We start from the raw sequence: 14,374 nt of genomic DNA, 5'->3' as shown, positions 1-14,374 counted from the left end.
CTAAGATCTTACCTTTGGCTTTGCTGTTACTTTCTATTAAATCTTCATTTTTTATTTCATTAATTTCTGCTCTTATTTTATTTTTTCAAACTCATTTTATTGGGAGCTAACACAGATACCATATCATTCCATAGTTCAATCACATCAAGCAGTATCATACAATTGCTACCACACTCAGTTTCAAAACATTTTCTTCCTTCTTGAAATCCTTGATACTTGCTTCCCTTTCCCCCTCCCCCACTAGGTCACCCAGGAACCCTTATTCTCCTTATTATCTCAATCGGTACATCAAGCCTCAGTTTCATAGACAGAAAGCAGAAAAACATATAACCAAAATTCAAGAGGGTTACCCACAATGAAAAATACATCAGACATAAACCCCAATAACAAACACACAGAGAAAAAATGTTGAAAACATGTATCAGAGGGGGGAAATCAAGTGACAAGGTTTTAACCATTCAAGTCAGGTGTATCACTTTGATCTCCAATAGCCACCTCTCCAGTACCCTCTGTACAGTAACCAGTGTATTTCCGTCTCTCCATAATGGATAGTGGGAAATCACTGAAGCCTTATTTCCTACGTAGATTTCCCAAATGTTCCTCGGTCTTCCACTGTCTTCCATCGCCTTCTGCAAACCGGAAGCTCACAATTTAGACTCTGATAGTATTCCCTCCTTCATCTTTGGATTATATAATTTACAATCCTTCAATCACACATGCCGGTACGCTTCTTCCATGTGGACTTAGTTGACATCTCACTTAGATGGTTGGGGTCTTTTTGGAAATAAGACATTAAGATCCCATAAATTATTCTGTTTGATAGTCAGGCACCATCTAATTTCTTCACCACACTTTGCTGGAGCACCCTTTTCTTCTGCGTTCCCTTCCTGAGGGAGAGTAGTGAGCAGGGCCATGATGTAAGAACTAATTGTTCTTAAGTTGGACTTAGGATTTAGTGCGCTGCCCTTATCTTTACATTTCCTGTTTTCTGTTTATGGTTTTATCCTGTTAACCTTTTCCAGTAGTTCAGCTTCTTAATTTACTACTTGAGATATAATTTGTATACCATAACATTTTCCATTTGAAAGTGCACAATTCAGCAATGTTTAGCATATTCACAAGGTTATACAGCCATCACCATGCTCTAAGGCCAAGCATTTTCCATCATCCTCAAAGAAAGCCCATAACCATTGGTAGTCACTTGCCATTCACTCCTCCTAATTACTTTGTTTCCACGGATTTTCCCATTCTGGACACTTAAAATAATGCAACAATAGAATGTGTAGCCTTTTGTGACTGATTCTTTTCATGGGGCATGTTTTTAGGGTTCATTCTGAATCAGTATTTCATTCATTTTTAAGGAGAGATTTCATCTCACGTACTTTGAACATTTCAGGAGCGCGCAGTCCCTGGAGAAGGACATCGCGCGTGGTAAAGCGGAGAGGCATGAGAAAGAGGAAGGCCCTGAAGGAGATGGACTGACCCAGGGGCCACAACAGTGGACTCAAGCATAAGAACAATCGTGGGCAAGGCGCCGCACCAGGCAGTCTTTCGCCCTCTGGTACTTAGGGCCACTATGAATGGGCGCCTCCTCACTGGCACCTAACAACAACAACCGTGTCCCATGGAGCGGCTGTCCCACCTGGTGTTGTTCATTCATCTGTCTGTAGATGACGCTGATGTTTCTGATTGGAGGGTTTCTGATGCGGACTTGATGGAACCTGTTAACTTCCCAAATAAACTCCCATAAGCCCGCATGCTGCCTAGGAGTCCTGTGTGGCCTTTGCGACAGGTGATCAGACCCAGCAGAGAAAGAACCGGAACGACCTGGAGAGGTGGGTGGTATCAGCATAAAGGACGTTGGAAGGTGGAACCAGGTCTGACCCTGCCTCACCGGAACCCTCGTCAGGCAGACGACAAGGCTGATGCTTCTACTTCTTCATGCAGCCAGAGGGGTCAGACATGGCCCCCACCATCTCCTCAGTGAACAGTGCTGCTACAAACATTCATGTAAAAATGTTGAAAACAGTTTGGTTGGCACATATCACACAAGTCAACGGCTTAAGCATATCAAGAGTTGCACGATGACCACCACAATCGATGTAGAACAATTTCTTCTTTCTGGTACTCACTGTTACTAGCTCCTCATTGCCCCGACCTCGGTTCTCATGACTGTTCACGGAGGACGAGCCTTGCTGGATCATATGATCAATTGGTGTAAAGTTTGAGGATTCAGAGGATTTAGATAGCTAACTTTTAATGTTTAGGTTTTCTTTTATTTCTAGTACAAAATTTTAAGGGTAGTAACTTTCCTCTCACTACTACATCAACTATGTTTCACAAGTCATGATAATACTTTATTACTTTTCAGGTGTATTTTCTAACTTTCATTATGAGTTCTGCCTTAACGTATTAATTGGTTGGGAATGTTTTTATTTTTTAATGCATGGAGATGTTTTACTTACATTTCTTTATTATTGGCTTCTAGCTTAATTGCATTATAGGCAGAGAAGATAGGGTTTGATTTCTAGCTTCTCGATTTTGTTCCATTGCTCTGTATGCCTGTCTTTATGCCAGACACACTCTCCTGACTACTGTCGTTTTATAGAAGGGTGTAAAACGTGGTATGTCTTCAAACCTTGTTATTTTTCAAAGCTGTTTTGACAATTCTGATATTTTGGACATCAATGTTAATTTTTTAATTGTGCTGGGAATTCAACAGGGATTGAGTTGAATCTATGGATCAATTTGTCATTTTTAACTACATATTGAATCTTCTAATCTATAAACATGAAATGCCTTTTTTATTTGTCTATATCATCTTTAATGTCTTTAGATGATGTTTTATAATTTTTAGTATACAAGCACTTTATTCTTCATGGTGCTTTCTGAACTACATTTTCAAATATTTTTTGGTTTTTGTATTGTTAGATGCCATCGAGTGAGCTCCATCTCACAGGGACCTCGTGTATAACAGAACTTATAGGTTGTTAGTGTGTTGCTTTTGTTAGGTGCAATCAAGCAATAGCTGTCCTATATACAACAGAACAAAGCCCTACCCAGTCTTGCTCTATGCTCACAATTCTTCCCGTGCTTTCCCCCATTGCTACAGCCACTGGGTCAATCCATCTCGTCAAGCGCCTTCCTCTCCTTCTTTGCCCTCTACTTTACCAAGCGTGATGTCTTTTCCCAGGAACTGGTATCTCCTGACAAAGTGTCCAAAGCATTGTAGCTTCTAAGGAGCATTCTGCTAAATTTTCTCTAAGGAAGATCTGTTGGTTCATTTGGTAATCCACAGTATTTTCAACATTCTTCTCCAGCACCACAATTTCAATGCATCACTTCTTCTTCGGTCTTCCTTATTCAGTGTCCAACGTTCATGTGCATATGAGGCAACGGAAAATGCCATGGCTTGGGTCAGGTGTACCTCAGTCCTCAAAGAAACATCCTTGCTTTTCAATACTCTGAAGCAGTCTGTGCATCCATAATTTGATCTCTTGAATATCGCTTCCATGAGTGTTGATTGTGGATCCAAGGAAGAAAAAATCCTTGACAGCTTCAAACTTTTCACCATTTATCATGTTATGTATGGGTCAAGTTGTGAGGATTTTAGTATTTCATCCATTGAGTTGCCATCCCCACTGAAGACTGCAATCCTTGATCTTCATCAGCAAGTGCTTCAAGTCCTCCTCACTTTCGGCATGCAAGGTTGTGTCACCTGCACATCATAGACTGTTAATAATCCTGCCTCCAATCTGATGCTCCAATCTTGATGTCCTCCCAAAGCTCATCGGGTCTTCTTCTCCATGTGCTCCATCTTCTCTGATAATTTGCTCAGCATGTAGATTGACCATGTATGGTGAGAGGATCCCACCCTGATGCACACCTTTCCTGATTGTCAACCATGCCGTCTTGCACAACTGCTTGTTGCTTATATATAAGTTCCACAGGAGGACAGTGGCATTCTGGAATTCTCATTCTCCACAAGGCTATCCACAGTTTGTTACGTATGATCCACACTGTGGAATGCCTTGGCATAGTCCACAAGACACAAGTAAACATCTCTCTGGGATTCTCTGCTTTCAGTGAAGATCCATGTGACATCGGCAATGACATCCCTTGTTCTCTGCCCTCTTCTGAATCCACCCTGAGCCTCTAGTTCCTTGCCAGTGTATTGCTGACACTATTCTCGGATGATCTTCAGCAAAACTTTACTTGCATGTGATATAGCCATGATGGTGTTCTATAGTTAGAGCGTTCTGTTGGGTCACTATTTGTGGGGGGTGGGGTGGATATAAATATGGATCTCTTGCAGGCAGCTGGCAAAGTAGCTGTCTTGCAAATTTCTTGACATAGCTGAGTAAGTGTGTCCAGTGTGTCATCAGCTTGTTGAAACATTTCCATTGGTGGTCCATCAGTTCTCGGAGCCGTGTTCTTGGCTAATGCTTTCAGTGCAGCTTGCACTTCCTTCTGCAGTATTCATTCTTGCTAGCCTCTTGAAATGGTGGAGTGTTGACTAGTTCTTTTTGGTACAGTGACTTGTATTCTTTCCATCAACTTCTGATGCTTCCTGCATCATTTAGTATTTCATACATAGAGTCTTTCAATATTTCAACTCAAAGCTTTAGTTTTTTTTCTTTAGTTCTTCCAGTTGAAGATATGCAGAGCATGTTCTTGCTTTTAGGTTTTCTAACTCTGTCTTTGCATATTTGATTATATTTTACTTTGTCTTCTAGGGCTGCTCTTTGAATGCTTCTGTTCAGCTTCATTTCTTTTGTTTGCCTTAGCTACTCTATGATTAAGGGCAAGATTCAGAGTTTCTTCTGACATCCGCTTTGATCTGTTCTTTCTTTCCTGTCTTTTAATGACCTTCTGCTTTCTTCATGCATATTGTTCTTGATGTCCTCCCACGGCTCATCAGGTCTTCTGCCATTGGTGTTCGAATCAGCAAGTCGGTTGCTGAGAGGTTCTTGAAATTAAGGTAGGATAGACTCGAGGTCGTATTTTGGCTCTTGTGGACTTGTTTTAATATTCTTCAGCTTTATCCTGAGTAATTGAAGGTCTGTTTCACATTCAGCCCCTGGCCTGATTTTAGCTGCTGATCTTGAACTTCTCCAGCGTGCCTTCCCACAGACGTAGTCGATGTGCTTTCTGTGTATTCCATCTGGAGAAGTCCATGTGTGTAGTCACAATGGGTGTTGTTGAAAAAAGGTATTTGCTATGAACAAGTCATTGGTCTTGGAAAATTCTATCATGCGATTTCCATCTTTGTGTCTATCACTAAGACCACATTTTCAAACTACTGTTTCTCTTGTTTCAACTTTTGCATTCCAATCACCAATAATTATCCATGCATCCTGACTGCCTGTTGGATCAGTTTCAGACTGAACACCTTGATAGAATTCCTCAATCTTTTTATCATAAGCTTTGTGGTTGGTGCATAAATTTGAATATAATTGTATTGATTGGGATTCCTTCAAGATAGATAGATATAATCCTATCGCAGACAGTATTGTACTTCAGAATAGAGCTTGCAATGTCCTTTTTGACAATGAATGCAACGCCACTCCTCTAGATTGTGTAACTCCTCGCATGGTAAACCGTATGATTTTCTGATTCGAAATGGCCAAGACCAGTTTATTGCAGTTCACCAATGCCTAGGACTTTGGTCTAATGCCGAGGATCTCGATCTTTATGCGCCCCATTTATGCTTTGGTTTTCATTGTACAATTTCCAAATTTCCTAGATTCAAATTTTGTACATCCCAAGTTCCAATTATTAGATTTTTCCCCCCATTGTTTCTTTTCATTTTGAGTTGTACCCCCTCAGCAAATGAAGATCCTGATGGCTTTCCTCCCCCAGGCTTCACACCATTCCCATCACCGTGGTCAGCTCTCCTCGGAGGAAACGTCTCCTCCTCTGTCACATTCCGCGTGTCTTCCAACCGCAGGAGTCCACCCTCCTGCACCATCTCCAACCCTGTTCCGCTTCCACGTTTTTTTGTAGACAGAAACACAATTGATATGTGTATATTGATATTGTAACCTTGCTTCACGTATTTCTTCTAAAGGGTTTATGGTGGATTGTTTATGGAGTTTCTAGCTATGTGGATATTGTTGCCTACAATACAGTTTGACTCATTCCCTCCTGAGATGGACACTTTCAATGTTCTTCCAGTTGTCCGATGCTGAAGAAGAACTGTGAGAGCAGACACCCTTGTCTTGTGCTTGAACTTAGTGGATCAGAATTCTGTCTCTATCTGAAGTACAATCTCCACTATCATTTTTCCAGATATCTTGCATCAGGTTGAGGAAACTTGTTTGTACTCCTTCCTCGTGTGTGGTGAGCAGCCCAGCTAACCACTATGCCACCAGGAGCCTCCTTATTCCGATTCTGGTAGGAACATTTTTTTAGTAAAAATGAGTGCTGGATTTTGCCAAATGCATTTTTCTTTTGTATCTTATGAGATAAGCATGTTTGTTTGCCTTTTGTTATGTTGATGAGATTTGAGGATGTTAAAACAACCGTGGATAAAGTTTGCTTGGTCATGATGCGTAATCATCCTGATACATTGCTAATTAGGTCCGCTAATACTTGGCTCCACCACTTGTCTCCCTGTGGTGGCTGGGGTGTTGCTGTGATCCTGAAAGCGATGGCAGTGGTATTTCCAACATCAGCAGAGTCACCCAAAGTGCACAGATTTAAGCAGAACTTCCAGACTAGGAACAGACAACCAAGAAGGACTCAGACCCCCACTTTAGAGGGAAGAGCTGCTGAAAACCTTACACACAGCTATGAAACGCAGCCATTGAGTCACTACGGACTCATAGAGACCACCCCCTCCCGGGTTTCTGAGATCATAATTGTTTACCGGAGTAGAAAGCCCAGCCTTTCTCTTGTGGAGCAAGGGGTGGATTGAGGTAATGTTTATTGTGCCAACCTGGCCGATGAACACATATGGGATTAATTGAAGGACAGAAAGATATATGACTCGGTGAATCTCGCCTTTATAGTTCTCGGGTCTTTTGCTTTCTGATGGTCGGACCAGGGTGCAGCTGCCTTAGCCAGTTCCCTGCTTCAGCTGGCAAGGCTCATTTCCTGCAAGGCATCCTTGAGGAGAAGCCATATGGACCTACCCCGATGCAGCCCTGGGTGCTGGAGCAGCCGTGTGGAGATCCCTGCCAGCACTGAGATACTTACACATTCACTGACTTGGTTTTCTTCCTGCAGTCGGGTTCATTGCCTGTGTTTTGTGGGATGGAGGAGGACTTTGTGGATTGGTGTCAGACATATGGGATAATGTTGGACTTGTGGGCTTGGGCAGCACTGGGTTGGGATGTTTTCTTGATGTGTACTTACCCTTTATATAAAATTCTCCCTTATAAATATGAGTTTCTGTGGATTTGTTTCTCTAAAGTAGCCAGACTAACACAGTGGGTGTATATAAGGTTCTCCTTTTTAAATTTTCCAACCAGTCTGCCAGTCACTTGCTTGCCCCATTCAGGATCACAATCTCAGGATCACTCAACTTCCTCCTTCGTGCCACCAAGCCAAGGTACTGTCACTAACACCACTGGGCCTGGGACTTGTACTGTCTCTGTTTAGTGACTTTCCTAAAGGAATTCTGAAAAGTCTGTACTATTTGTCATGTGTAGCCACTAAAACCTGTGCTCCTTCAGTTTAATGGCTGGACAGAACCAGAAAACCAAACCCAATACCGTCGAGTCCAACTCCCCGTGTTCCTAGTCGGGGTGTCTGAGGCTGTGCATTTGTACTAGAGCCAGCAGACGTGTCTTTCTACTGCCAACTGGCAGGAAGGTTTGAACAACGAACCTTGCGGTTAGTAGCCCAGCATCTAACTCACAACATCACTGGACAGAGACTTCTTTAAATGCCTGGAACCAATACATCTCACAGCTTTTGCCAAGAGATTCTGCTTGCAAGGAGAAGGATGGGTGTGCTCCTCGGCCGGTTTCCAAGCCTGCTTGCACAGAGCCTCCAGGTTCGCCTGAGGTCCCTCATTGAGCTTCCCAAGAGTGACACTTGGCTCTCATAGACTTTCAAGATTTTTCATATGTGTTATTTTCAATGGCCTCGTGTCAATTTATAAGGTGGGTACTAAAATGCCATTTCATAAATGCTACAGATGAACCACAGAGAGGTTAAATCGCCTGCTCAATTCCTCGCAGTTATTAAGAAGGTAGGAGACCTGGGGCTCGAATAAATCTGTATGCTCCCAATATGTATCCTTCTCCCTGAACAAAATTGTCCCCAGACTTGAAAAGCAGGGTCCCATTGGAGGCATGCTTAATGGGGACATCCTCTGGAATATAATCCACAGGGGATCCAGGTTCCCCAACTCTTCTCTTTTGCTGGCCCCTCCTAAGTCTTACACTTAAATTGACATCCTACAGACCATGACCAAACTCTGTGGGGCACTGGTGTGGATCACATTCTCCTTGACAGTCTGCTCACAGAAGTGGTGCCCTGAAAACTGGATAGACTCCTCCCTGCCCATCCCAGGCATTCATTCGGAGTACTCTACCACCCCCACTTACGCTAATGCTAAACTTTTCACCACTAAAAAGAAAATGTGTTATTTACCGTAAAGGATGGAAAAGCTCACTATCTGCAGTTAAAACCAGGCCAAGGGCTGACTAGGGAACAGACCAGCAATTGCTCATATGTAAGTTCAGGTTCAAGCTGAAGAAAATTAAAACAAGTCCCCAAGAACCAAAACAGGACCTTAAATCTATCCCACCTGAATGTTAAGAGCCTCTCAAGGTCCGATTTGGGCACTGAACACTAATGGCAGAAGACCTGATGAGCCGAGGGAGGACATCAAGAACAATACGCATGAAGAAAGCAGAAGGTCATTAAAAGACAGGAAAGAACAGATCAAAGCGGATGTCAAGGGAGCCCTGGGTGTAGTGGATGAGGCGTTCGTTAAGTGGGTGTCAGAAGAGACTACAACTTGCTCTTAGTCATGGAGTAGCTGAAGCAAATGGAAGGAAGGTGACATCAAAGAGCAAAATAGAAAGTGTCACAGGGCAGCTGGAGAAGACAAAGCCAAATATGAAATAATGAAATGTGCAAGGACCTAAATTAGAAAACCAAAAGGGAAAAGTATGCTCAGTATATCTGACACTGAAAGAACCCAAGAAAAACATTAGCCCTGAGGTGCAATCTTGAGCGATTCTATAGGAAATATATTGAGTGATGCAGGAAGCATCGAGAAGATGGAAAAAATACAGATGATAATCCAAATGTCATCGCCTTACCAGCCTCAATGCTTACTGTTGCCTCCACCTTTTTTCTTTAAAATATAAATTAGAATATGGTTTTATGTTAGTTGTCCATTGCTTGATATCTGAATCCATATTCTCAGGTACATAATAATGTGTGATATTCAACACATCGTTTCAACTATTTTATTTCGGTCCCTTCTCTTGAGTTCTGCCTTCCAGTATTTATTCTTGTTTTCCTGCGGTTGTCTGCTTCAAAATTAGGGACTCCAGATATCTTCATGAGGATCTTCACACCCCTCTTTTCTGACTATTATATTTTCTGACTATTATATTTGATTTTCTTCAACATATACATTGTTTGGAAATAGTATCCTAAAGGTTTGGCCTTTTTGTGTGTCTATTAGTTGGCTTTCATCATCTATAGCAGCAGTTCTCAACCTGTAGGTCGCGACCCCTTTGGGGGGGGGGGTGAATGATCCTATCACAGTGGTCACTCGATTCACACAGTAGCAAAATGACAGTTATGAAGTAGCAACGAAAATCATTTTATGGTTGGGGGTCCCCTCAACATGAGGAGCTGTATTAAATGGTGGCGGTATGAGGAAGGTTGGGAACCACTGGGCTACAGCAACATTATTCTCCACCTTACTCTCTTTTTCTCATAGAAATGTTTTATGGGATTTGACCTCAATCCTTTGGTGTTTTCCATCTTGTATGGAATTAATTATTCTGAACTTTTTAAAAAATCATTTTATTAGGGGGCCCACAGAACTCTTATCACAATCCATACATACATCAATTGTGTATTCATTACCCTCATCATTCGCAAAACATTTGCTCTCCACTAAAGCCCCTGACATCAGCTCCTCATTTCCCCCCCTCCCCACCCCCCTTCGTCATGAACCCTTGATAATTTAAAAATTATTATTTTCTCATGTACTACACTGTCCAATGTCTCCCTTCACCCACTTTTCTGCTGTCCGTCCCCCAGGGAAGAGGTTATATGTAGAGCCTTGTCATCAGTTAATTATAAGTTAATTCTGAACTTTTCAAAGAAAACGTGGTTCCAACTTTACAGAGCTCTCACTGATGCGATTTTGTTCCTTAAACTGTGGAGCATGCTGTTAGAGAGTCCCTGGTTCTGCTTCCAGTTCCACTTCTATCAAGACCCCCTCTTTGTTCCTTTCTATGTCTTCAACCCATTCAAGTTTCACTCTACTTTCCGTACTTTTCCTAAGCGTGGGCCTCTCTTTGAGTGACTGATTCTTTTTGAAAGTTCAAATGGTCTTGGCAGCTGGCGTCGATAATAAAGGATGGAGTCCCACGGCCATGACCGGGAATGCATTCCTCCGGCACGGTATGAGGCAGCACTTGCCCACCATCAGTTCTCAAGTCAGCCTCCCCTACTGGCCAGGGAACACGCTGACTGATCCCACGCAGTTTGTCTGGCTCTTAGGATACTTTGGTGACTATTTTTGTTGTACATGCTACACATAGGTTTTGATTTTGCCACCTAAAATTGCTCTATTTTTTTTTAAAAAGTATTTGAGAGGATTAAAAAACCATACTGCTGCTACTGCCGCCAGAGTCAACCGTTTGAGAGTATATTTTTAAAGCCTTTACAGTATCAGAAACCCAAGGGGGAATACTTCCCCATCCTGTAGAGTAGCTATGAGTCAGATTTGATTCAATGGCAGTGGTTCGGGTATGTTTGCTTGTTTCTACAAAAAAATTTTTTTTAATACAATGTCTTAAACATCTTACAACATTAAAAACAAATAAATAAAGCAGGCTAAACAAGAAAATAACCCCATTATCTCTACTTACCTCAAACAGTCTGAATAATGCGTTCCTTACATCAGGATAGGTCCATAAGACAACGATAATGGCATTCATTGAGATGGCACTGATCATAAGCATGACAAAGACAGGGCTCTCTATGACTCTCTGGATGAAAGCCTGAAACTCATGATCGTTTCTCCTGCCAAAAAATTCAAAGAAGTATGGTTACCTTACAACAGAGCTAAATGTATGGAAACTACGCTTTTTGCATGGTAGGAAGTTTGCTGTTTTCCCTGCTTGGAATTTAAATTTACAAGTACCTTAAAATGGCAAGGACATGCTAATCGAATGACCACTGAAATATGATAAGTAGTAATGGTCTATACCCACACTCATTTACTCAGGTCCCTCTCCCTGAAGGTCTCAAAAAGAATAGTCACTCCTTTCCAGAGGGGGTGGGAGGGCAAGCATCACCTTTAGTTACTCACCTGGAAAATTTCTCACAAGTATATACTATGTGCCAGGCAATAGGGTAACCACAGGTGTCACAATGTGAGCAAAATTAAGTAATATCAATCCAGAGGGAGATATTGCTAATAATCTAATAATCACTTACATAAGCTCTTATAAAATGATAAAAATGATAAAAATCTGAATACCCCAAATGAACCAAAACACAAATAGCTCATTCAGTAAAGAAATACAAAGGACCAATAAACTCAACATTCATTAGCACTACTAATCAAGGATCTGCAAATTGAGTGAAACCCTTATTTTAAAAATCAGCCAAGACTTCCATGAGATAATAGTGTAGCAAGCGTGTAGTGTGATGAGACAGTCTCGTAAGCTGCCAGTAAAATAGAAATGGCACGGCATCTCTGAAAAGCTCACAGCTGGCCGTTTCCCAGACATTTCCCTTCTTGGGCGCTATATTAGGGAGATACAATCTGAACTCTAACCCGTGGCATTATCACAAGATGTTCAGTCCGGGTTGGTGGACCAGCTGGTGGGCGAGGCTGGTATTCTATCCAGACCCTCTAAAACAAAGACCAAGAAACGCTGGGAAGCAGATATGAAAGAGAGTCTCGGAAAACAGAGCTTCAAAGGGAAGGGTACAGAAGTAGGTCAAATACCAATTCCAGGAAGAGGTTAAAGGAAAATAGCAAACAAAAAGGCATATAAAACAGTGAACTGGCAAAAGCTGTTTTTGAATCATTGAAAGCTGTGTTCCAATTCGTAAAGGAGCCAGATAACCAGCTCTACTCACCAGAAGTCCACCAAAACCCACTTTGGTCATACGCATCAGTGACTGGTGACCAGAGAGCTGAGACCAGAAACCCTACCCCCTCATACCCACCAAACCTACTGCCTCATCTATGCAGCAGATGCCTCCACTTGCTCCAGCATCACCGGATCAGCAACAGTTGGCAAGACTGCCCTCTTCAGCTCTACCCAACTAATTACTAGAGACTCGTGCCCACACTCAAAACTGCTACAAAATCCACCCAGAGAAAGGTGGTAAGTGGCCTAGTGTTGATAAGCTAACATAGTAGCGCACTCCCTTCATTGCCCAGATATATCCAAACAAAACCAAAAAATTAGGGTAAAATGAACCAATGCACAGCAAACCAACTAATACAACTATGTCTCGGAGACAACAATTTCAAACATCACACAAGAGAGACAAGATGGCTCAACTAAGTGCCCCAAATATTTTTTTAAAAAACCTCACTGCCATTGTGTCAATTCCAACTCATAGTAGCCCGATAGTACAGAGTAGAATTACCTCTGTGGGTTTCCAAGAGTGTGACTCTCTACTGGAATAAAAGACCTCCACTTTCTCCTAAGGAGCGGTTGGTGGTTTCAAACTACTCACCTTGTGGTTAGCAGCCCAACCCACTATATCCCCAAATCTTAGCACAACATCATCAGGAATTCAGAAGGATTAAATTTAGGTTTCTTCAATAGGTTGAGATGGACATCAAGGACACATAGATGAGATTCTAAAAGAATTCAAGAAAATAATGTAAAAACAAATTAACAAAATAAATGGAAAATTAGAAACCATACAAACACAGCAACTAGAAATACAGATTAATACTAAAATTGCAGAAATAGATCATGTGTTTGGAAGGGCAAAGATGTAAAGTTGAATCAATGTAAGATAGCACAATTGAAGACAAATCTAATACTAATCTGTTAGAGAAAAAATAAAAATTTTTTAAGAAAGTCTAAAAATTATGTGAGACACCATCAACTTACATGTAAGGAATAATAACTGCACTGTTCTTCAAAACAAGAAGAGATTTTAAAGGACATCAAGAAAATTGCTGAACATTTGTTGAAAGAAAAATTCTCTAATATCATGAAAGGTAAAAAGATATGTATCCAAGAAGATCAACAAATACAAAATAGGATATGCCTCAAAATAAAATCCCCAAGATAGATCAAAGACAGAGACACACAAAAATACTGACAGCAGCGTGGGGAAGACAAAAATTAACCTACAAAGAAGAACCAACGAAACTGATTTCTCCACACAACACATTCAGACACAAAAGCAATGGGATAATATAAAAAATCCTAAGGGGGAAATTATGAATCAAAAATACAAATCCTACAAATCTGATGGTGAAATTAGGACATTTACAGAGAAACAAACACTTATGGAATTTGTAAAAACTAGACCAACCTTACAAGAAGTGCTAAAGGGATTCCTATGGACAGAGAACCAACAATATAAACAACCTGATATGAAGATTTATAAGAACATTACATAGACATCAACCTAGATCTACACTAGAGAGAGAGAGAGAGAGAGAGAGAGAAAACAGCAGTAAGTTCACACCTACCAATAACTACATGGAATATAAATGGATCCGATGCACAAATCAAAAGGCAAACAGTAGCAGAATGGATAAGAAAACATGGCCCAAACACCTAAACTCATTTTATGAAGCAAGTAAGCATTAACCCTGATGCCTAAATCAGGCAAAGATATTACCAAAATAGAAGACCACAGACCAATATTCCACCATGAACAAAGGACAGTAAATGAAGATAAAGACCAATATCCCTCATATCCCTTATGAAAAAATCCTCAAAACAATATTGGCCAAGAGAATCCAATATCCAAAAAAAAATAGTACACTATGATCAGGTGGCACACAGGATAGTTCAGCATTAGGAAAATAAAATATGCAACCCAGTTATCGAAACCATGAATGCAACACACCAGTATGAAGCAAGGAACCAATAGAGAGGTCTGAGGGTCAGCCCCAATCACAACTACATGGACCCCACCCCAGAATAATTCACTCAGGGGACAACACTGAAGCTACAGC

General features: G+C 41.3%; 1 protein-coding gene across 1 annotated transcript in view; it reads right to left on the bottom strand.

Moving 5' to 3' along the window:
* Window positions 1–11,301, bottom strand: part of CATSPER3 (cation channel sperm associated 3) — a 43,914-nt gene extending 32,613 nt beyond the window's left edge. The window contains exons 1-2 of the mRNA XM_075542687.1: window positions 11,291–11,301; window positions 11,076–11,229 (exon numbers count right to left, since the gene is read on the bottom strand). Coding sequence (XP_075398802.1) covers window positions 11,076–11,229; window positions 11,291–11,301 — 165 coding nt within the window. The remainder of the gene's footprint in view (window positions 1–11,075; window positions 11,230–11,290) is intronic.
* Between the last annotated feature and the right edge of the window lie 3,073 nt (window positions 11,302–14,374).

Source organism: Tenrec ecaudatus, chromosome 2, assembly GCF_050624435.1.
Source record: "Tenrec ecaudatus isolate mTenEca1 chromosome 2, mTenEca1.hap1, whole genome shotgun sequence".
Classification (NCBI taxonomy): domain Eukaryota; kingdom Metazoa; phylum Chordata; class Mammalia; order Afrosoricida; family Tenrecidae; genus Tenrec; species Tenrec ecaudatus.
The sequence above is the reverse complement of the archived record's forward strand: the minus strand, read 5'-3'. Positions and strand labels throughout refer to the sequence as shown.